The sequence below is a fragment of the Gossypium raimondii genome, chromosome 13 (genome assembly GCF_025698545.1).
Source record: "Gossypium raimondii isolate GPD5lz chromosome 13, ASM2569854v1, whole genome shotgun sequence".
NCBI classification, from domain to species: domain Eukaryota; kingdom Viridiplantae; phylum Streptophyta; class Magnoliopsida; order Malvales; family Malvaceae; genus Gossypium; species Gossypium raimondii.
In genome coordinates this window covers 56,792,086-56,815,346 of record NC_068577.1, presented here as the reverse complement: position 1 = coordinate 56,815,346, position 23,261 = coordinate 56,792,086, and the positions used below count along the sequence as shown (strand labels likewise).

Sequence of the window (23,261 nt, the reverse complement as noted above, 5' to 3'; positions counted from 1 at the left end):
CCTTTCATTATTTTATATTACCCCTTTTTTATTTATTTATTTTCTTTTGATTAATTTTATCAATTTATTGTGCGTCTTTTTAGCCATTTGAATTTTTTAATTAATTAAAATTTAATATTTTAGTAATTTTATTTTTTAATACGTGTTTAGTAATTTAGGATAATTCTTTTATAAAATCTTTTTAATAATATGATAGAATTTACATTTATTTTATTTAAATTATATCATCGGTTAAATATTTTACATCTATTTAATTATTTTCAAATTTTACTATTTACTTTTTAGATTTATGGTATTTAAAAATGTTTTGGTTATTCAATTTTAAAAATTATAAAATGTTCGTCGGAAGTTTTATTTAAGTTATTGGACTGTTAAAATCATTGTTGTATAACTTTTATGCTCTCATCGTCAAGACCAATCAAAAGCTCTAATTCATTTTCTTTTCTATAGTTCTTTTTATTTTCATAATAACAACTTTAAACATCATAAATTTATGAACCAAAATCTAAACAGTTTTTTTATTCAATCTCTAACACTAGGCATCAAATTGACTTGAAACTAATCTATGTTTTTCTACTAGCTGATGGGTATTGATCGTTGAATCATCAATTGAAACTAGTTAGCCAAACTTTAAAGGAGAAAAAACTTAATAACCTAGTGATTTAAATAAAAACATTTGAATAATTCAATCATGGGCAAAGGTAAAAAAAAAATTGTAGGGAAGGCCAAAATTAAATTGTAATTTTTATGATAGTAAAAATACAATTTCAACATTTGAATAGCCTATATTTTTTATAAATTTTAAATGATTAATAAGAATTTTATTATTTTTCAGAGGGGTAAAGTACAATTTTTCATTTCCTAATTTAAAATTAAAAAAATTAAATGGCCTAAATGAATTTTTTTTCCATTTTAGTGAGGGTCGAGGTCCTTGCCAGTCCCCTAGATTCGTCCCTGAATCTAATGACTATGACATAAATTTACTAAGTTGAGTGACCTTAAATATAATTTAACCTAATGTTGTATGCGTTTGAGTTTAAATGGAGAGACAATGAGATGATAATTAAAAAATAAAAATTACCATTAAAGATATTAAAATAAATTTATAAATAATTAATAATTATATTCTAACTAATAAAATATTTAAGATAATAATCACTTTAATACAATTAGAAATTTATTAATGATACCCATATTTATTTTCTATTATTTATTATGTATTTATTAAATTGTTATCAAAACCAAAATTATATATTTTATATAATAACAACAATAAATAAGAAACACTTAAATAATACGAATTAATAATTTAAATAATAATAATACAAATTCAAATTTTATCATTCTTTGACCCTTTTTTAAATTAAAAATTTCTCATATAATATATTATTTACATTAATCGAGACGTTCCTTAAAAAGACAAAAAATTTTAGTGGAATAGTATCTTTCGTTGAAGGTTCGAGACTTAATCTCCTTCAATAATTATAATTTTAACAAACAATTCATTGTGCTTTAGTGACGATATATAAAATAATTTTTCTAAAGGAAAATAGATAAAATTATATAATTTATATAGATCAAAACTAAAATATATAATTTTATTAAATACGTGTACCAAATTTAATAAAAAATAAATATCATATATAAAATGTAAAATCAAATAATATATTTAAAAAATTTAATATAAAAATAAGTAAATTGCAGATGGCATGCAGATTATAATAAATGAGAATTTCATTATCAGCTACGTGGACCAACACCCAACATTGGTTAATAATAACACCCCCTTTCCCTTTGTTAACCACTAGTCCTCAGGGTCCTCGCAATGCACAAGCAACTGCCAACACCCAATCCCCTTGTTTCTCTCCGCTAAATGCTAATGGCAGCAGCAACCTTCAACTCTCTCACCCTCCCCTTCTCAAAACCAGAATTCCCATTCTCCTCCATTGCAAGAACCCATATTCCCACCGCCACTCTCAACCTTTCTCGGTTCAGGCCTACTGGCTTCCTTCTATGCTCCCTTTCAAGTGATCACCCCACAACCGCCGCGGGTGGTCAACTTCACCATAAGACCAACACCAATAGCACCGACCCCCAGCCTCAAATTCATACTTGGTACTCTTTTGTATCTCTTTTCTTTCTCTTTCTACTTGAGCTGTTTGACTTTTTAGCTTTCTAGAGGGAATTTTGCGGTTGCCTTCTAAGGATGGTAAATTATGATTTAAAAGACCCTAAATTTTTCTTTAATTTTTTGATGTTGTTGCATTGTATCTATCGTTTCTGTAGTACATGGAACTGGAAGGGCTATTCTATTCGCTATCAGTGTTCTGGGAGTAGCGGTCCTGCCTTGGTTTTAGTACATGGTTTTGGAGCAAACAGGTCTGCATAATTGAATTTTTCTTCTCATTTGCAAACAAGTGATTGGTTTCTGTGAATTGCAACATTGCTCAATATAGTTCTGCTTTTTGTATTTTTCATATTGTCCATTGCCTGCATGTGCAGTTTGTATATGCATGTTTCAGATGTGTATCAATTATTACTTGTTTCAAAGGTTTCCTTTAAATAACTTGATTCCATGTGTTCATCCTTAATTGTCATTTCTTCTAATGTTTTGCTTACTACAGTAATCATTGGAGGAAAAATATTCCTGTTCTAGCAAAATCACATAGGGTATACGCAATTGATCTTATTGGCTATGGATATTCGGACAAACCGAATCCTCGTGAAGTTGGGGACTCATTCTATACATTCGAGACTTGGGGTTCCCAATTGAATGATTTTTGTAGCAGTGTGGTTAAAGACAAAGCTTTCTTTATTTGTAACTCTATTGGAGGTAATTTCCCTTATTAGTGTTTTAATTCACTTTATGCTTGATGCTTATGTCTGTATAATAATGGGTGTCATCATGTAGGACTGGTTGGCCTTCAAGCTGCAGTCGCAAAACCGGAGATCTGTAGGGGTTTATTCCTATTAAATATATCTCTGCGCATGCTTCATGTCAAAAAGCAACCATGGTTTGGAAGACCTTTCATCGCGTCATTTCAAAGTTTGCTTAGGTAAAAAAACGATATGGAACCATTTTTATTTTTCCATTCAAGTTTAGAAATGTTGCACTAGCCATATCGATTTTTCAGGCAGTAATGATATCTTGGCAGGAACACTGCAGTCGGCAAACTTTTCTTCGGATCCGTTGCCACTCCAGAGTCTGTTAGAAGTATTCTTTGTCAGGTAGTATCCTATGATGACTTTTGTAAGAAATGAATTAATCTTTGCTTGATTGTGGTGTTTCATTTCAGTGTTACCATGACACCTCTCAAGTGACCGAAGAACTAGTTCAGATTATCCTACATCCAGGACTTGAACCTGGCGCTGTTGATGTTTTTCTTGAGTTCATATGCTACTCAGGTGGTCCCCTGCCTGAGGAATTACTTCCGCAGGTTGAAGTAAGTTTCTTAAACTGATTTCTCGTATGCCGTCTTCTTTTCCCTTCAGTTTCCATGTTAGTTTATGTTGCTTGTTTCTCTTTTTGCAGTGTCCTGTCTTGATAGCATGGGGTGACAAGGATCCATGGGAAAGCATTGAACTTGGAAGAGCCTACGGGGATTTTGATACTGTAGAAGACTTTGTCGTCCTCCCCAATGTTGGCCACTGCCCTCAGGTTTGCTCTCTCATGAAACTATTGTTCGGCAGGTTTTTCTATTAACAAATATGATAATTCGTTGCTGTATTACTGATGTGCATGCAGGATGAAGCTCCACATCTTGTGAATCCACTTGTAGAATCATTCGTGTCTCGCCATTCTAAATCTCCAGCTAATGCTTCCACAACCATTTGAACCGATGGTGGAGCTTTTGTTGCTGCTCCTTTATCCATTATAGATATATCACAATGTTCCTTTGCAAAGGCTATCGTAAGATCCCACACTGTACATAATTTATATAGCATGTCAAAAAGCAACCCAAAGTTCTCTTTATGAATTCCTTTTACATGTACCATAATGTTGCATTTCAATGCCTGACCAATTGTATTCAAATAGTTAAACAAATTTTGTAGAAGACTGTGGTACATGATTTCTTTTAAAAATGTGTACAGAGATCTGGTTTTTAAAAGAATGAAAAAGCAAGTCCTATATTATTTTTTCTATTCACCCCAAAGAATGAACTAACAGAGAATGGACTTGTGGCTGCAAGTGTTCCTTTATAATACTGCACTCTAGGAATGGATGCTTCTCTTTCACAAAATGTTCGTCTTGAGCACAGATGAATTCAAGGTTCTCAATTCTTCACTTACTCCCAAGCACAGAATTGGAGTTTCGAGGGTTTTTCTTCGTGCAACCAATCTGGGATCTGTTAGGCTGCTCCCGTAGTCCACTTGCATGTGGATCCTCTTTTAGAGCTAACCCTTTAAAGAATCAATTCATCAGGAAGGGTCTTCCACCTCATTATCTGCATGATTTTCATACCAATCCAGTTCCGAACTAACGGTTTCCTCCTCTATTGCATAACCATCCACCAAAGATGAATCCAATCGAATTATCTTTATTACAACTAGGCACAAAAGCTACATTGTTTTCAGCTAAGGCTGTGGAACCTCCTTGACTCGGCTTCATGTTCCCCATGAATCAACTATCGTATTTGATCGATCGAGTCTTTGACATTGATCTCCTCAGCCTCGAAGTTAAAGTCATCTTCAGACGAGTTACATCTAAGATGGTTACTGCTTCTTTGCTTGCCAGCCAAGTTTCCTTCCTCATCCACCGGAGTCATCTGAATATAACAAAAACAAGCATTATCAGCAACAATAATCAGCACATTCTTTTCATTTGCAAAAAGAATAGTACCTTTTTTTACCTTGTCATTGTTAAGATCTACATTGTTCGCCCTTAGAAATGAAATGAAGTTGTTAAAGCTTTCGTTAAAGTTTTCTTCTAACGGACGGTAATGTCCACTGTGTGGCCAAACTGCCTTAAGGACGCCATTGTCAACAACTAATCTTCCAGCAGCAATGGTAGCACCACCTGCCAAGAAACTCAAATTTTGAAATGTACCCTTTTTCTTCACACCAACGTACAATATCTTCGATGTACTGAGGACAAAAAACCATTTAGCACTGCCAGTTTCTTCAAGGGAATGGACAGGCTTCCCAGTTTGCTTGTAAATGAACTTCCTGTCTACCACCATAACTTCATTAGGCTTCCGTCCTATCTGTATAGTGGATAAATATTAATTCAGTAACATTTTGAATATAAATCAAGGTAGACTTCATAAGGCTTTCAAATATAAAGGCGAGTAGCCGAACCTGGATGTCTTGGTTCGGGTCAGGATTTTGGTTGCTTCGGGGATAAAAACTGGGGTTTTGTTGAGGAGAGCAACTGTAAGGCGAGAACGAGAAGGAAAGGAAGAAGAAGAAGAAATAAAGGCGCGGCTTAAAAGGGTTGATAGAGATCATCGGGCATCGACGAAAGCCATTTTCCGACAACGCTGGTTCTATCTCATAATAAGTTTTGTTTCTTCGACACTACTAGATTGAGATTGTAAAAAAGACCACAAGATCACCGATTTATTGTTTAAAAAACAGAAATTTTGTGTCATATCATATCATATACTTCCTTCTTTTGATCTAATTTCTTATTTGTGTATCCAATTTTAAAATTCGAATCTATATAAAGATTGAATTCCTAAAATTTTTAATTATGGGCTTTCTTAATTTAAAGTAGAATTGTCGATGTATCAAATTAGACCGTAACAAAATTTTAGACCCGATTGTTAGGTCCGAACTTGAAAAATTATGTTACTAGGTTTGAGTCCTAATTATTACATCACCTCACTTAATTTCTAAACTTGTAATAGTACCCAAATATATACAAAATATTTGACAAATCTAAAATAACCAAACCAAAACAAATGACATTCTAAACTGCAATTGGATATTAAATAAATCAAAATTGAAAAATTTCCATTAAAAGATGAATAACATAAATGAAGAAAAAATATTTGATAAATTTAAATCAACAAAATCAAACGAATCACAAATGAAATTGGAGATTAAATAAATGAAAATTGAATTTTACTAATAACAAGAAATGCAAACCTTTTACCAGGAACTCATTCTTTATATAAAAACATTGAATATTCATATCGAGCTCGAACTAAAAAATCTTACCCGAGGTTCTAAATGAGACTTATTTTCTGCAAAAACCATGGGTTTTCAGCTTTCTCCGCAATTCATCCGCCTCGTCATGCTTCCCAGCCAACATTCTCTGCAAAATGGCGTGAAGAACTGGAAGGATTGCCTCTAGATTCCCTTCTGAGTACTTCTTGATTCGGGCTTCCAGCTCTGGCACCAAACAACTAACAAAGTCAAACAATATAAGTAAGAAACAAACTATCACTTGCTTTGCTCATTATCCAAACAAATATATATATCATGATTTAGTTTCCCTTCCTTTCTCAACAACCAAACAAATAATTTCCAAATAAAAAAAAAAGTAAATTCCAACAAAGGAGAAGTACAGATTAAATCCTCAGACCCAGTTTAAGACTTTTTACCAGACTAACATGAACATAACAAACCAATAAAATAAAAATCAAACTTGTTCATTCATCTTGACTTTCCTTTCTCATCATCTAAACAAAAAACACAAGAAACAAATTGCCAAATAGAAGCCCGAACCCAATATTATTGGAGCTTTTAAAATGGTCACCTCAGGTTTCTGGCCTAATTTTAAAATTATTGGAGCTTTGATTAGGAGATTGTGCAAAGAAGGTAAGGTTTCAAACATGATGTTGAAACCTATACTGAGGTCATTAGCTTTCTTTGTGAGAAGGGACTCCATAAGGAGGGTCTTGTTGATAAAATCAAGATATTAACACGTATAACATAGTGATGGATGCATTTTGTAAAGGGGGAATGATTTCTAGTGCCCAAGTTGTTGTGGGTGAACAGATTAGTTTCAATGTTGATACTTATTGTAGGATTTAGATTTTAATTATTTTGAAATTCCAAATTATATGTGCATAAAAAATATATATTTATTTTAAAAAGTTAATTTAATTAGGTTTGTAAGCTCAGAATACTCGAACTTGATTTGCTTGATAATTACAAGCTTGAGTCGAAAATTAGAGAATTTGGTTTATTTGAATTGAAGATAAAGATTAATTTCGATTACGGTGAAATTAAATTATATATTAAATATAATAACAGTAATGAGCGTGGAGATTAATTATTATAAAACTATAAAATAATTATTTAAGATATTCGATTAAATTTTTTGTATAATTGAATTTATGACTTATTTTAAAAGTAAAAAAAATTATTAGTAATTATTTTTGCGTGTGTTTCTATAGCTTTTAGCTTGAAGTAAAGAGGGTATATAGATATAGCTAGAGGTGATCATGGGTCGGGCCGGGTCCAAACAAAATTTTAGGCCCGTTTTCTAGGCCCAGACCCAGCACGGCCCAAAATATGGGCCTAAAAATTTGTCCAAGCCCGGCCCGAAAGAAAATTGCTAAGCTCGAGCCCGGCCCATATTAAATTTTACAACACCAAAATAGCATAAAAAACCTGCAAAATATAGTCAACCAACCAGAATATCTATACATTAACCAATCAAAATATTTAATTTTATAACAAACTACAAATTGTAAGCTAAATTAAATTTTCGACAATTAGAAAGGAAGGTAACCTAAAAAGCAATCGAAAAAACATGAAAGTTAAAAAGTATATTTGATTAAAAATAAATATATATATTTAATATATAATTCTGGCCGGGCCGAGCCCGGGCCAAAAAAATTTTACCCGAGGCCTGGCCCGTTTTCTAAACTAAATAATAAACTTAGCTCGTGAACAAGTGTCAAATTGATGCTTAATTTACACAAATATAACGTTTTATTTTTAAGACAGTTTATTGCTCAATTGCATTGCATGGGTAGTTTTCGGTCTGAGGGTATTTTCGAAAGGGAAAAGAAGATCATTCGGTGGAGAGGTTGGAATAGCCAATTTGGCACCTCCTCCCCTAAATGGCTATTCAACGATTTTCAGAATAAAGCTGTAATCGCCATTCGACGTTTTAAGCTTTCCAATGAACCAAACCTCTGCTTTAATGTAGAAATTGGAACCGTCCTGTAATGGCTTTGCCATTACATTGAACCAAACGAAGCATGAATGTCTCTATCAACACATTGACCACTAATTGTTTTTCTTTTTCATTTATACCCTTAATTATTTTTTTATTATCATTCCTTATTTTTACCTTATTTTTTTATTATTCTTTCTCTTTTACATTCTTTTGTATTTTTAATTTATAATAATAATAATAAAGTAAGGTATCATTATCAAAACAATTTTTACTTTCCCATTTATTAATAGCTTTTAAATTATTAATTCCATCAATTTGATTTAAAAGTTTTAAAAAATTATCCAAAATTTTTTTCCATTCACTATAATATTTTTCTATAAAATTAAGTAAATTGTTTTAATAAATATATATATATATATTAAATAGTGGGGCAATTTTTAATAATTACTAATAAATTATTAATTTTAGTTGAATTTTAAGTGTTAGAAAAATAGTTCATGCGAGCCAGACACTAAGAGTAATCAAAATAATCATTGTTCCTCTCTCTTTGTAAATATCTTGGATTGATATGAAATAACCCGAATCAACCCACATCGGTATCAGATAATGAAGAACAAGGATAAATTAACTAAAGTTCTTTGGATTTGCTGCTTCAAGCTAATGTTGCAATGCAAGCTTTTGAGTCTTTTTGTTCTTCGATAAAAATTTACCAATTAGCCTTAGTTCTTGCCTGTAATGACCCAAAATTCACGGGCATCAGAAAAGTATATTATCGGGTCTCCGTCTTAGCGAAATGCGTTCGTAAATAATTACTAGAAATATCTATGAGTCTAGTGATGTGTTTAATTAGGCTTTGATTAGGTGAAATTGTCTTAATTAGGAGTAATTAGCAAAAAGGACTAAATTGAATAAAGTGTGAAAGTTTAAATGTAGATTAAAAGAAAATAAAAAGGACCAAATAGGCAATTATACCTAATGTATAAATGAGGCAGCATATGTTGATAAAAATCTTAGATTTTTTTTATATATAAATATATTATTTAATTAGATTATATTATTATATTATTATATTGTAATTTATATTAATTATATTGTAATATTATATTATAAAATAAATCAAAGATTTTGACAATTTTATGGTAACTAGAAAATACATGTGTAATAAATTAAAACAAAATAAAATAAGGATTGAAATTGAAAGCAAGCCAAACAAAATTTTAGGGGAGGAATCGGGAATTGAAATAAGGTGAAGGACCTAATCGTAATGCGCAAATAAAAGGGAGGGACCAAATGGGAAAATATTCCCTATCTTTCAAAACGCATAGTTCTAATATGGACTAAAATGAAACAATGCAAAAATCACAGGGTAAAATTAAAAATAAAAAAAGGATTAAATTGACAATGAGCAAAAAGGCAGAAGGATCGACTGCGAAAATTATCCCAGGCGCTAGAAAACACACGGATCCTAGCCGTGCGGGTCAGGTCTCGGGTCGGCCCCCGAAAGCGACATCGTTTTGGCGTTAAAGGGCCTAAGTGAAATGGCGTCGTTTCACAACTGCTATTTAAATAAAAAAAATTTCAAAAACTTTCATTTTAACCTTGTTTAAAAAAAAACTCTAAAAGCTCTTTCCTCTTTCTTTCAAAGCCACTAGGTCTGATCATCAAACACCGCCGTGGCGATCGGCTGATGGGGGCGATCACCACCCACGGTGGCCGTAGTTCACCAAAAACTCCCGTTTTGAGCGCTCTGACGCGTAAAGCCCGGATCTAGGGCTATTTTTTTGCAAAAGCTTAACCCAAAAGAATCCCTTCGATTTTTCTTCCGTTTTACCAAAGAGAACCGTCCATCATCGGGAACAATGACCTCCTCTACTCACGGCAGTGGGATTCGAAACGTACAGGCGAGCCTCGAGCGGCGATGGCGTGTAGCGTAGGTGGTTCTGACATGCAGAGCTGGAGCCTTAGGGGGCTAGGGTTTTTGTTTTGTTTAGATGTTGGGCTAATTGGGCTAGGTTAGTTTTGGGCTATTAGGTTTTAGTTTCGGTTATTTGATTGAGTAGTGGACTAGTTTTATTGGGCTTGCTTTTTGTTTTGGGCTGGTAATTGGGTGGTAGGCTTTTATTCATTGTAATGGACTATTAATCTTTTTGGACTTTTATTTATTTGGGTTTTTTTTTATCTGGGCCCAAGCCAAAATTGGCCTATTACAGATGCCCTTCTTTACTTGTTGTATTGTAACGAAAACGGAGAGAATACCTTAAAATGACCAATTGTAATAGCCCGATTTTAGGCCTAGTCGGAATAGTGGTTTCGGGACCACAAATTTGACGAGGAAAAAATTTATTTTTATTATATTTTTATGGTCTACAATTTCACGAAATGATTTTGTAAAAAAAATTTGTTCAAAAATTTCAACATTTTGGGCACTCAATTTAGCCAAAAGGACTAAATTGTAAAAAGTGCAAAAGTTGAGTTCTACATGTTAGAAGTGTCCAATTGTTATGAAATTTTAAATTGGAGGTCCTTAAATGGTAATTAGACCATTGGTTAACTTGTTGGACAAAAATGGACAAGAGATAAGTGAAGTAGGATATTTTTAAGTTGGGGGCATTTTGGTCAATTAGTAATTAAAAGAATTAAAAAGACCAAAATAGCCAAAAATTTGTCCATCTTCTCCATGATGAACGAAACTAGCAAGGGGGAAGCCATGGTTAGGGTTTTCAAGCTTCCAAGCTTTTTAATGTTCTTTACGTTTTTGAAGTCCAGTAGCTTAATTTAGCTTATTCTAGCAATAATTTAACCTAGGGTTTATATTTGAAAAAATACCCATAGGTGAAATGTGTTTATTTTTATGTTTTATGGTATAATATGAAGCTTGAAATTGTGTTAAACAATTTTTGCTAAGCGATTTTCAATGAAAACAAGTGAAACGGCATAATCGGTAAAAATTATTATTGTTCATAAGTGCATGTTATAGCAAGAATTTGATGTTGCTATAGAAGATAAAATGTTCAGCATGTTATAAAACATAAGAAAAGGAATAAAGTTTAATTTACGAGCCTATGAGCAAAATCGTAAATTTGTTAAACTTTAGGGTAAAATGTAATTTTTCCAAAATGTGATTTTGGAATGGATTGAATAATGTGAATGTTATATAAACTAAATATGTTATTATAGATCAAGAAAGAAGTGGAATCGACCTTGATTAGAGAAAAGAAAAGATTAAAGACTAAATTTCTAAATTTCTATATTGTTGCACAAAAGTAAGTTTTATGTAAATAATGCATCAATTTTAATTTATGATTTTATGTTCGACATATTTTATGATATGTGGATGAAAGATATATTTTATGATATATGTGATTGAATATCGAATAAAAATTTACAAAATAATGAAGTGTGGGAAATTTTCTCGGTTGAACCTTAGGAATAGAATGGGATACAAGTGGCATGTCATTAGAGATCTATGTGAAATTGTGAATAAAGTGGATCTGAGCGTTGGTCATAAGTTCTACCAGTGGCTGGGTATACCGGCATATGTTGCGGATACCTGATAGCTTGTGTGAGCAGCACTGAGTAGTAACGAATGACTGACAGCTTGTGTGAGTAGGTCGTGATGCGAAACTGTGATTAATGTGAACTCGGGTGTTGGTCTTAAGTTCTACCAGTGGCTGGGTATACCGGCATATGTTGCGAATACCTGACAGCTTGTGTAAGCAACAGTGCAGCACTGAGTAGTAACAAAAGACTGACAGCTTGTGTGAGCAGACCTGAGAAAGTGAATAGCTCGAGAACGAGCTAAAGTGAAAAATGATGTGAAGTTGCTTTTGCTACAAGTGTGGCACTTATGTGCAAATTTCTGACGTATCCAATAATATTCTTAAGTGTTCAACCGAAAAATGATTAAGTGGAAATGAATGTGAATATGTGGTGGACAATGTGCGCGATATGTGGTCAAACTTGAGTGAAGTTGATATGGAACAAGTGTTAAAACAACGAAGATTTGTAAATAAATGATGATGAATAGCTATTGGCATGGCTAATTATGAATATACTTTAGTGTTATGTGAGTGTAAGTGAGAATTAATGCAAAGAAAACATGATTGAATAAAATTAGCAATAAAAATTGTATGGATAGCATGCAATGGTATCACTTTGGAAAATCACCAAAAATAGTGGAAAGTGAATTAAATATTGAATAAAATATGAAATTCAAGGTTATTGAGTCTATTTTCATATGGAAGAAATAAAGTAAGAAAAGAGTTATAAATTATGAGATATTTAAATTTTAGTAAGACAAGATTAGAATGATTTCGAAATCCCCTATTTCAACTTTGGAAAAATAACTATAAATTTTACAAAAATAATTATGGTTTTTAATTTACATGCTTAAATTCCTCAATGAGTCTATTTTTAAGAGAAATAAACGTGAGAACCATCCCGACTTCAGAGACAATTTGGTGATGTAATTCCTCTTTTGGTAAAAGTGCCATGTACTTAGGTATTGTTAAATAAAAATTTTATTATTATTCAGAGGGATAAAGTACAATTTTACCTTTCCTAATTTAAAATTAAAAAATTAAATGACCTAAATAATTTTTTTTTTCCATTTTAGTGAGGGTCGAGGTCCTTGCCAGTCCCCTAGATTTGTCCCTGAATCCAATGACTATGACATAAATTTACTAAGTTGAGTGACCTTAAATATAATTTAACCTAATGTTGTATGTGTTTGAGTTTAAACGGAGAGACAATGAGATGATAATTAAAAAATAAAAATTATCATTAAAGATATTAAAATAAATTTATAAATAATTAATAATTATATTCTAACTAATAAATATTAATTCAGTAACACTTCGAATATTAATTCACAAGTACCCTTTGTCAAAAGCAGCACGGGCACATGCAGACCTCAAGAATCGCAGAACAACTGGATCAATTATGCTAATCCCATGAAAGAATCTTCGCTGTGTTCTCATTTAGCTTTGATTATTGGAGCTTTGATTAGGAGATTGTGAAAAGAATGTAAGGTTTCAAACATGACGTTGAAACCTATACTGAGGTCATTAGCTTTCTTTGTGAGAAGGGACTCCATAAGGAGGGTCTTGTCGATAAAATCAAGATATTAACACGTATAATTAACTAAAGTTCTTTGGATTTGCTGCTTCAAGCTAATGTTGCAATGCAAGCTTTTGAGTCTTTTTCTTCTTCGATAAACTTTTACCAATTAGTCTTACTTCTTGCCTGTCATGACCCAAAATTCACGGGCATCGAAAAAGTACATTATCGGGTCTCCATCTTAGCGAAATGGGTTCGTAAATAATTACTAGAAATATCTATTAGTCTAGTGATGTGTTTAATTAGGCTTTGATTAGGTGAAATTGTCTTAATTAGGAGTAATTAGCAAAAAGGACTAAATTGAATAAAGTGTGAAAGTTTAATTGTAGATTAAAAGAAAATAAAAAGGACCAAATAGGCAATTATACCTAATGTATTAAATGAGGCAGCATATGTTGATAAAAATCTTAGATTTTTTTATATATAAATATATTATTTAATTAGATTATATTATTATATTATTATATTGTAATTTATATTAATTATATTGTAATATTATATTATAAAATAAATCAAAGATTTTGACAATTTTATGGTAACTAGAAAATACATGTGTAATAAATTAAATACATACATTTGTAATACAATTATATAATTACTTATAATATAAGAAATTATTATATTATATATATATAAAGCAAATGAAATAAAAGAAAGAAAGAAACAGAATATTAAGCAGGGACGAAACAGAAAGAAAAGAAAGGAAAGAAGGGAGAAAAGAAGGAATAAGGAAAATAAGGTTTTAAAGGTTCCAAATTGAATTGGTAAGTCAATTTAAGTCTTCTTTTTTTTGTAATTTTAAGCTTTTATGATCCTAGAACAAATTACTACTAGGTATATGTTGAAATTTTGGAAGTTATTAGATTTTTAGACACTAATTTGTTGAGTAAAAGTGTGAATTAGGGATTGAATTAATAGAATTTCAAGTTAGAAGTGGGAGAAGGATTTAATTTTAGAATAGGCTATAAATTTTGTGTAATAGGGACTAAATTGTAAAAATTTGAAATTAGGTATTTATGATGAAAATTAGGAGTTAAGGTTGAGTTTGGATGAATATGGAGTAGGAATAAGGTATAAATGATGATGGAAAAATAAATGATTTTGATTAGGGATTAAATTGAAATTAAGGTAGAAGTTGAATAGAAATTCAACTATTTAACATAAATTAGTGTTGTATTAATAGTATAAATTATTTTAATTTTTGTAGCTAGCAAAGAACCAGAGGCATCGACACAGAAGGGAAAAGAGAAGATTATCAAAGAGCAAACTCGAGAAAATTACGGTTTGTATTACTATAATTTAAACTATTATTTATTAAATGTTATATTTAAATTTATGTGTATGGTAAGTAAAATTTTAAGGTAAGTATCAATATTGAAATGAATGAAATTGAGATGAAGTATGATTATGTATAGATATTTGATAGTATATTGATTGGAAAGTGGAAAATTGTATTGAATTGAATTGTGATTAAATTGAGAATGATTTGAATGGAAAATATGAGAAAGTGATTGAATTGAAATATGAAAATTGAATACGCTATTAACTAGTCAGACTAAGTCAGATATAGTTGGCATGCCATAGGATTGAAAGAATTTGGGGATTTTTCAACTTGACCGACGAGACACTGAAGTCACTATATTTCTTCGGACTATCCGAAGAGGCACTGAGTGTTGTTCTGGTGTGTTTGGGTGGATTATTCTTGTGTGTTTGGTTGAAATCCGTGTATCCGCCAAGGTTTGAGTTTTGTTAATAGGGGTAAGCAAATGAAATGATAAAACGAATGAAATTGATCGATTAATTTATTTAAGAAATCAGAAATTTGAAATTGTGAATTGAATGGAGATTGAAAATAAAAGACATAAACCAAAGGTTCAAGAGATGATTGAACTCAGTTTGATGATATGTGATATCAATTTGATTAATTGTTATTGTTGAAAATTTGAAAGTTAAAGTATGAATTAACATATATTAATAAATTACTATATGTTTGATATTTATATGTTTATAAATTATTATTTGTTATTATAGTTTGAATTATGGTAATACCACTGAGTATAGGCATACCCAGCGTATGGTTATTTTTGTGTGCAAGTCCGTAGAAGTCAAAGGTCCCGGTCCAACATCCAGATCAATCCCGACTTCAGAGACAATTTGGTGATGTAATCCCTCTTTTGGTAAAAGTGCCATGTACTTAGGTATTGTATAAATTATGTACTTAAGTCTTGAAACATTGGTTGTAAAATGATGTCTAATATGGGTTATAAGTATGAAATGAATTAGTATGGCATATTTGGTAAAATATGGCATGAAACTAAAATGGGAAATGAATGAAATTATTAGTTCAATTAAAAAGTTATTTATGAGTGATCAAGTAGATAACTTGTTAAAATAGTGTTGTAGGCATAATTAGGTATGTTTGAGTATGGCAATGTATGGTTTGTTATATTGGTTGTAAACTGGTTGCGGTTTGAAAATTGCAAGGAAGGTTAGATGTTTATAAAGGGGTTATATTGAGTTCAAAAAAAAATTATGAAAAATTTTCAGAATACTCGAATTAGTCTCGTTCCACTTGAAATACGTGTTTTGGACCTCGAGGGTTCATTTTAGGAACTTAATAATTAAATTATACTATTTATGTTATTGATTTGTGAATTATTAGTAAATTGTTCGATATGGCTGGTAGTACTCCATAACCCTGTTCCGGCGACGGTTTAGGGTTAGGGGGTGTTACACCTGAGACATATTGGGAGAACGTCCAAGTTTTTTTTTAATCATAATTTTAAATTTGAAAGAACTAATTAAGTCAATATTTTTACTATTTGTGCTTGCATCCTATATATATCCATCTCATTGTTTAGCTTTATGCTTTCTATCCAGGATTTTAGGGATATGATGTGTTAGAATTCTAAATAATAAAAAATATCGAGAAATTACACAATTGTATGCATCAAAAGACTTTGAAGGTTGAAAATGATAAGGTAAGACATGTTGCATCTGTTGGAAAAATACTATTACAAAATAGACTTGTTAGCACTGACTGGAAAAAATAAATTGATCGTAAATAAATAATAAAGTAATTATTGTGCCATGGAAGAATCACTGTCTTAGAAGTAGATTCGCACTGATCGATGTAATTAAGTAATGGACTTCGTCCCCTAAGGTTAACACAATACTTCTATATTTACATCCGAATAAAGAAGGTGGAACAACGATTGAAATTGCTCTTCTCAAAAGAATTAGACACTCAATCAGAAAAATGACTAAAGGAAAGCAAGCAAATAAGCAGAGGAAAGAAGAATGATTTTTCAAAGTAGGGGCAAAAACAGTAAGGTTTCGCAAATGGTGCAACTGAAGAAAACGGATCATATTTTTCGTTGACTGATTAGATTCTCTGAAAAAAAATTATGTTTAAATAAAACAAAAAAAAATATTGAAAACAAAACACATGCAGTACATGTTATCACAAAAACAGGCCAAGTAGATAATATTACATGTGTGTTGGACCTTCGCCTCAATTACTCTATAAAAACATAAAAGTAAGGCTATATTTAAACTCTTAAAAGCTTTTTCTTAGCTAATGTGAGATTGTTCTTTTCTTATTTAAACAAAAAATGTGCTACGTGTAGTTATTCAATTGGTTAATGTGTTACATCATAATTTATTAGTAGAATAACGAAATTTTTAATGACGGTGACCAGTTCAAATAATTATTTTAATTAGACTGACTAAATTTATCAAAATAATTTTTGGATGACCTGCATAGTAGTTTCCTTTGAATATATTAGATAAATGTGAGGGCATTTTATATTTAGTTGAATTTTAAATATTATTTAATTTTAAAATTTATTTCTATTGAAGGTATTTACTAGAACGAGCACATTAATTAATCATTCACATTCTGTAGGTACATGAAGGAAATAAATGCTAGTCACAAGTTTTAAAATTGCTTTAGACCCAGGACAATGATCAAACCCTCAATTGATTAAAGTGATAAAAACTTTTACCATATCACCTAACTCTCATGATTTTAAAAATTCATTCTTCAAATTTTGATTAACACTCCATTAGCATCCTCGCGGAAAATTGATCCCAAACTTTTGGAATCCATTAATTTTATTTTGATATAGAAATTGCTAAGGAAATTTATATGAAAATTTGAAAATTCATTCTTCAAAAAGTAAACCACAAGTATAGTAATTAATTTAATTCAAAATTTTCAAAAAAAAATATTTAACTTTTTATTTTAATACCAATTTAAGAGATTCATCAATTTGCTTAAAAAAAACTTATCAATTTTATACTTTTATGAATCCCTTACCATATAGGGTATCCACTGGTCAATCAAATAACTGTACCACGTAAGCTTGTTTTCTATATTGTTTGAACATTAATCTTGTTATAGGTTTTTATCATATATGTTTTTTTATATAATGTCTAAAACTGCACATAGTCTCTCCCTAACTCTTAAATAGGAGGGTAATGCACTTTAACGCACTCAAACTCACGTCCTGCTGAATTGACAACAATACTGATACCAATAATTTGAATATTTGTAATGAGATTTTTGTGTATTTAAAATGCAATTTTAATGAAAATAATGCCCCTTGCATCTTAAACAGTCAGCAAAATAGAAGAATGAGAAAAAAGTGATTGTAATCACAAGCATGATTGATAGAATGCTAACAAATTTGTAGTTATTTGTTTACTTTGAGTGAAAAATTAAATATTTTATTGCACAAAACTATTTTACTCATGGAAAATGTTTTTTCTTTAATTTCAAAAATAAAATTAAAAATAGTAAATAGTCTTAGTTTAATTGACGTCGATGTTGTTGTAATAATTAATATGTGAATTTGAATGTGCTTAAATATGTATTATCGTTTTATTTTGTTAAATTGAATGATAAAAGTTCAATAGCCTTTAAACAACACAGTTTAAAAACCCAACTTGATTCAACAAATATAATTGGTTGAATTTAACTATCTAACACACAAACAATCTCTTTTTTGTTCATGTAAAAATCAATGTTTATGGAGTTGGTTAGTCCTAAAGCTAATCAGACTACCAATTTTTATTCCGGTCGATCTGTCTAATTAGGTAAATTATTAATAAATAAATAAAATTTAGTTTAACTAATTTTTAGCTTGGTTTAATCGATCTATACCGATTCAGGGGTGTGAAAACAAGGGGTTAGATAAATAAAAAATTTTATTTATTTCTAGCCCTTACCTTCGTCCCTTCTCTCAAAACCAATACCATAATCAATTCTCAACTCAATTATGATTAGATAACACTAATATTTGTCTCTTTTTTTTAATCAATACCAACAAAAACCAAAGTTAAGAAGAACTTTGTTCTTTCATGTAAGAATAAGAAGGAACCTTTCCCTGATTTATCCTTCACCGCCAAAAAGCAGTTCATACACACAAAAAAAAAAAAAAAAAAAGAAAAGAAAATCTACTCCTTTTTAAAGGTTGTTGAAACCAGATAAATCTGATCGGTTAAATCGATTGATTCAAAGAAAGGACAAAAATTAATTAATTTTTAAATTAATTGTACCGATTGTTAAATTAATTGAATAGAAATGTATACTATTTTAAATTTTTAATAATTTATTTAATTAAAATTAGACAGATTAATATAAAATATATCCCGAATGATTTGACTATCTTTTCAAATTCAAAAAAATATTTTTTTAATAATACACAAATCTTAAAGTAGGGTTGAATCCAATTAGAAATTGAAGATGTAAATATGTATATGTCGTAGGTAATTGAAATTAGATTTGCTCATGAGTTGAGTAATTTATTGGGTTTGAACAGATTTTAATGTTTTATGTTCAATTTAAACAATGAAAATGTTTTAAAATTTAAACTTAATAATAAAAATAAAAATATTTTTATTTTTACTTTTATTTTAATGATTTTAAATTTTTTAGAATAATTGTTTCAGAAAATTTTCTTAAGAATAATTATTTCCTTCCATGTACACAAGGATCAAAAATTCAAAACCTTTACTCAGAATGGCACAATCAAAAGCTCTAATTCATTTTTTTTTATAGCTTTTTTCTTCATAAAACAACTTTAAACATTATGAATCTATGGATCAAAATCCAAATAATTTTCTTATCCAATATTTAACAACCATCAAATCGACTTGGCCTCTAAAATATGTTTCTCTACTAATTGATGGGTATTAATCCACGGCCTCGATCATCAAATCACCTTAAAAAACTTAGGTTACAATAAGATGATGATTAAAATTATCATTAAAGATATTAAAATAAATTTATTAATAATCAATAATTATTATCAAAATCAAAATTATATATTTTGTATATAATAACAGCAATAAATAAAGTTAATATTTATTAGGAATGGTGATTAAGGCTTCTGTTGACCTAAATAACACGAGTTAATAATTCAAATAATTATCAATCATTATATAAATAAAATATTTTTAAAATTAAAAAATAAATAATGAGATCTATGAATCCACCAAATTACGAATATAAATATCGGAAAAGATGTCATCCTGCACGAGATCAGTTTTTGCCACCGCCGTTGCTTTTGGATTCTTCCCAATAAATAACGTCAAGGATCTGCTCTTGCAGGAAATGTAATAATCCCGGCAGTTTCCCCCCCTCTAGTCGTTTCGTGCTACAAGAGGTTGGTCTAAGAACAATTTTTCCATCAACAAGCAAATGCCCTAATAAGAAAAGGAGATTAAATTTGTTGACAATGGCAGTAAGCAACAAACATCATCTTGAATTCTTTAAACTACCCAACTCCTTCAAAATCTTCATCATATTCGACCTCTGAATCCCGATAAACGCCTTCTACAAGAGGTAACCCTAGACAAACATAACGCCAATTCTAAACACTAAACCCTAAAAAATAAGAAACCATGTAAACCCTAATAAATGAGAAATGCAATTACCTTCAAGTTCATAAGCCATCTCCTCAGACATAACAGCACGAAACCCAGTATACCTCGTTAGTCTACCACCTACAGCGTATATTCTTCTTTTCGCTTCCTCTTCACTACAAACAAAAAAGAAAAATAAAACCCATTTCTCAAATTCCAGGAGAAAAAAGGCAAATTTGAAGGAATCAAAAACCTGCCGACAATAGAAGCGAGGGTTTTAACATAGAAATCAATCTTTTCTTCAAAAGAAGGTTCTTCCCGGAATTCAAAAGTGATAAGCCAAAGCTCATGATCACCACATCCTCCAACTCTGTGGCTGCTATTTGGAACGCCAACCCATGGAAATTGCGGTCTATGAAGGACTTTGCCATCAACAAAAAAATCCTCTGGTAATCAATCCACCAAAAAAAAAGAGATTAAATTTGTTGACAGTGGGAACTTAAATGGCTATAAGCAGCAAACTTCATCTTTAAACTACCCACCTGCATAATAATGATCTTGGCTACAATGCCGAACTGGTAAAACCCAGCGTACACGAGGTAACTCTGTAGAAACATAATGCCAATTGATTTTAGAACAAAGTGGATGCCTCATCAATTGTAAGTTCAAAAACACTTACAAAAGCAATTGGGGAAAACCATTTAAACCCTAATAAATTAGTATAGAAAGCAATCACATCGGGAGGTTTAAAACCCTAAAACATCTAGCAACACATCACACACAATGAAAACCAATGTTAAGTCTTTCTTCTTTCTGAAAACCCACTGTTTCAAGAAACCCGTTTCTTGTTCCAATTACACTAGAAAAAGGGAAAACCATGTAAACCCTAAACCCTAAACCCTAGTAAATGAGGAATGATATTACCTCTAAGTTCATCAATCAAATCCTCAGAGAAAAAAGCACGAAAACCAGTATACCTCGTTGTACAAATAGAGTATATTCTCTTTTTCGCTTCCTCTTCACTACAAGATCAGACAAACAAAAAAGAAAATAAAACCCAGATTTAATGAAATTTGAAGGAATAATTATTATTTAAAAACCTGCCGACAACAGAAGCGAGGGTTTTAACATAGGCATCGATCATTTCTTCTTCCAAAGGTTTCGGGCGTTCTGGGAATTCCAAAATGATAAGCCAATGCTCATAAGAACTGTCATCTAGGAGAACCGATGGTCGTGGGCTACTACTGTTAGGAGATGGGTCGTTCAAAGGCGAGTAGCCGGACCCGGATGTCTTGGTTCGGGTCAGGATTTTGGTTGCTTCGGGGATAAAAACTGGGGTTTTGTTGAGGAGTGCAACAGTGAGGCGAGAACGGGAAGGAAAGGAAGAAGAAGAAGAAGCAGTGAGGGCGCGGCTTAAAAGGGTGGATAGAGATCGTCGGGCATTGAGGCAAGCCATTTTCCGGCAACGCTGCTTCTCTCTGATAATAAGCTTTGTTTCTTCGACACTAGTAGACTGAGACCGTAATAAAATAACACCGGTGTCACCAATTTATTGCTAAAAAAAGACAAAGAAAAAAATAGAAATTGTGTGATATCATAATCATATCTTTTAAAATCACAAAATAAATTATATTTACATTATTTTAACTATGTTTTTATCTTTTATCTAAGCTCAATAAAATCCACAAAATTAAAATTTAAACTTTAATTTCTTTAATAAATATATTTATTTTAAATAATCTAAATATTATTTACTAAAGTACTAAATTTTGACATGCCTGATAATTATTTATGGTAGTCTAATAATTATTTACTTAAGGTTTATGATGTATTTATTTGATTATTATCAAAATCAAAACTATATATTTCAAATTTTATTATTCTTCAACCCTTCTTTAATATTGTATAAATAATATATTTTAAAATAAAAAATCAATAATGATATTTATGAATCCACCAAATCTGTTTCTTCCAAATTTGCTATGATTTATGAATCTCGAATTTTTATTATATTGTTTAATTTCTGTATTAAATTATTTGTTTTAGTTAATTGTACTAATTATCTTCAAAATATTTTAATTACATTATTTAATTATCGATGTTATACCAATCAGATCCTTTTATTACTAAAATTATTAATTTAACCATTAAATCAAGATACAGCTGCATATAAAAGAGCCATTGAAAATTACTTTATTTAACTATTACTAGACCAGACATAAACTATTCGGTTCAATATCTTAGTTAGTTTATGCAGCAGCCAAAGATGATGATTAAAATTATCATTAAAGATATTAAAATAAATTTATTAATAATCAATAATATCGCTGTAGATTGAAGTGTTTTGATCGTATTTGTATATATATATATATATATTTAAAATTTTAATTAATTTAGTGTCATGAATTAACTGGTATCAATTCGGTTAAAAATTACGAAAATATCTTTCTATAATTAAAGTAAATAATATTATTTGAAGATATTTTAATCTTTTCGCGTTAAATTTGTGATTTCCACAAACTTTCTAATTTATATAAATGAATTTTCTTATTATAAATTTTTTTGTGCTCCATCATTTATTTTATGTCATATTATATTTAAAATGTTCAGCTCAACAAATCGACCTAATCTCTATCAATCGGGCCACCTCCCTAATCACCCATGAAGTTAAGGATATGTAAAGAACACCAAAACATTTGAGACTTACAAACGCCCCATACATAATTAGGAATGCCAATAGGGTACACCAATTTCTTTTCCCAATTTCCATTCAATTCGATTTTTCTTCAAAAAAAATATTTAAATCATTTACATGTGTTGCAGATTAAAGTGTTTTTTATTCTATTTATATAGACTTTAAAATATTATATATTTATACTATTATTTAAATTTTGATTGATTTAGTGTCATAAGTCAATCCGGCATTAATTTAGTTAAAAATTACTAAATTGTTTGTATTTTTATATGTTTGGAAATCAATTACCTATTTTTATTTTTAAGAATTTAATTTCTTTACTTTCTAAATTTAAAAATCAGGTCTAATTATTATAGTAAGAATTCTTCTATTAAATTTACTAATTGACATTTTGAAATTAAAAAAGAAAGAAAGAAACTCGCTTGGTATCCATGTGAACAAAAAGAAGAAGATATTTACTGTCGAAACCCCTTTTTTTATTTTGGTGTGACCGGATCACCT

General features: G+C 30.4%; 3 protein-coding genes across 5 annotated transcripts; 1 reads left to right on the top strand and 2 right to left on the bottom strand.

The window, feature by feature from the left end:
• The first annotated feature begins 1,800 nt into the window (after window positions 1–1,800).
• Window positions 1,801–4,147, top strand: LOC105782129 (uncharacterized). Its single transcript, XM_012606642.2, has 8 exons — window positions 1,801–2,115; window positions 2,287–2,379; window positions 2,625–2,833; window positions 2,912–3,056; window positions 3,156–3,228; window positions 3,297–3,443; window positions 3,533–3,658; window positions 3,746–4,147. Exons 1-8 carry the CDS (start codon window positions 1,874–1,876, stop codon window positions 3,833–3,835), a joined length of 1,125 nt encoding a protein of 374 aa, XP_012462096.1. The 5' UTR covers window positions 1,801–1,873; the 3' UTR covers window positions 3,836–4,147.
• A 289-nt stretch (window positions 4,148–4,436) lies between these two features.
• LOC105782133 (IQ domain-containing protein IQM6-like) lies at window positions 4,437–5,728 on the bottom strand. 2 transcript variants are annotated; one of them, XM_052627215.1, is made up of 2 exons: window positions 4,841–5,728; window positions 4,437–4,766 (listed from the first exon to the last, which is right to left on the bottom strand). In XM_052627215.1, the coding sequence occupies exons 1-2, from the start codon at window positions 5,178–5,180 to the stop codon at window positions 4,750–4,752; spliced, it is 357 nt and encodes a 118-aa protein (XP_052483175.1). In that variant the 5' UTR covers window positions 5,181–5,728; the 3' UTR covers window positions 4,437–4,749. The 2 variants fall into 2 exon arrangements, with proteins under 2 accessions (XP_052483175.1, XP_052483174.1); XM_052627214.1 differs by having other exon boundaries at window positions 4,851–5,728.
• Window positions 5,729–19,549: 13,821 nt separating this feature from the next.
• Window positions 19,550–21,579, bottom strand: LOC105782130 (multiple organellar RNA editing factor 3, mitochondrial). 2 transcript variants are annotated; one of them, XM_052626833.1, is made up of 7 exons: window positions 21,166–21,579; window positions 20,990–21,087; window positions 20,608–20,670; window positions 20,319–20,511; window positions 20,138–20,241; window positions 19,987–20,051; window positions 19,550–19,906 (listed from the first exon to the last, which is right to left on the bottom strand). In XM_052626833.1, the coding sequence occupies exons 1-7, from the start codon at window positions 21,519–21,521 to the stop codon at window positions 19,844–19,846; spliced, it is 942 nt and encodes a 313-aa protein (XP_052482793.1). In that variant the 5' UTR covers window positions 21,522–21,579; the 3' UTR covers window positions 19,550–19,843. The 2 variants fall into 2 exon arrangements, with proteins under 2 accessions (XP_052482793.1, XP_052482792.1); XM_052626832.1 differs by lacking the exon at window positions 19,987–20,051.
• Between the last annotated feature and the right edge of the window lie 1,682 nt (window positions 21,580–23,261).

What these genes read in the sequence shown, in the direction of transcription:
- LOC105782129 (XM_012606642.2), top strand. Translation starts at nt 1,874, where the DNA reads ATGCTAATGGCAGCAGCAACCTTCAACTCTCTCACCCTCCCCTTCTCA. An exon ending in TATTTGTAACTCTATTGGAG is followed by an intron (nt 2,834 to 2,911) that starts GTAATTTCCCTT and finishes GTCATCATGTAG; the next exon opens with GACTGGTTGGCCTTCAAGCT. An exon ending in ATGTTGGCCACTGCCCTCAG is followed by an intron (nt 3,659 to 3,745) that starts GTTTGCTCTCTC and finishes ATGTGCATGCAG; the next exon opens with GATGAAGCTCCACATCTTGT.
- LOC105782133 (XM_052627214.1), bottom strand. Translation starts at nt 5,180, where the DNA reads ATGGTGGTAGACAGGAAGTTCATTTACAAGCAAACTGGGAAGCCTGTC. An exon ending in TAGATCTTAACAATGACAAG is followed by an intron (nt 4,767 to 4,850) that starts GTAAAAAAAGGT and finishes TGTTATATTCAG; the next exon opens with ATGACTCCGGTGGATGAGGA.
- LOC105782130 (XM_052626832.1), bottom strand. Translation starts at nt 21,521, where the DNA reads ATGGCTTGCCTCAATGCCCGACGATCTCTATCCACCCTTTTAAGCCGC. An exon ending in CTCGCTTCTGTTGTCGGCAG is followed by an intron (nt 21,088 to 21,165) that starts GTTTTTAAATAA and finishes CTGATCTTGTAG; the next exon opens with TGAAGAGGAAGCGAAAAAGA. An exon ending in TTTGATTGATGAACTTAGAG is followed by an intron (nt 20,671 to 20,989) that starts GTAATATCATTC and finishes ATGTTTCTACAG; the next exon opens with AGTTACCTCGTGTACGCTGG.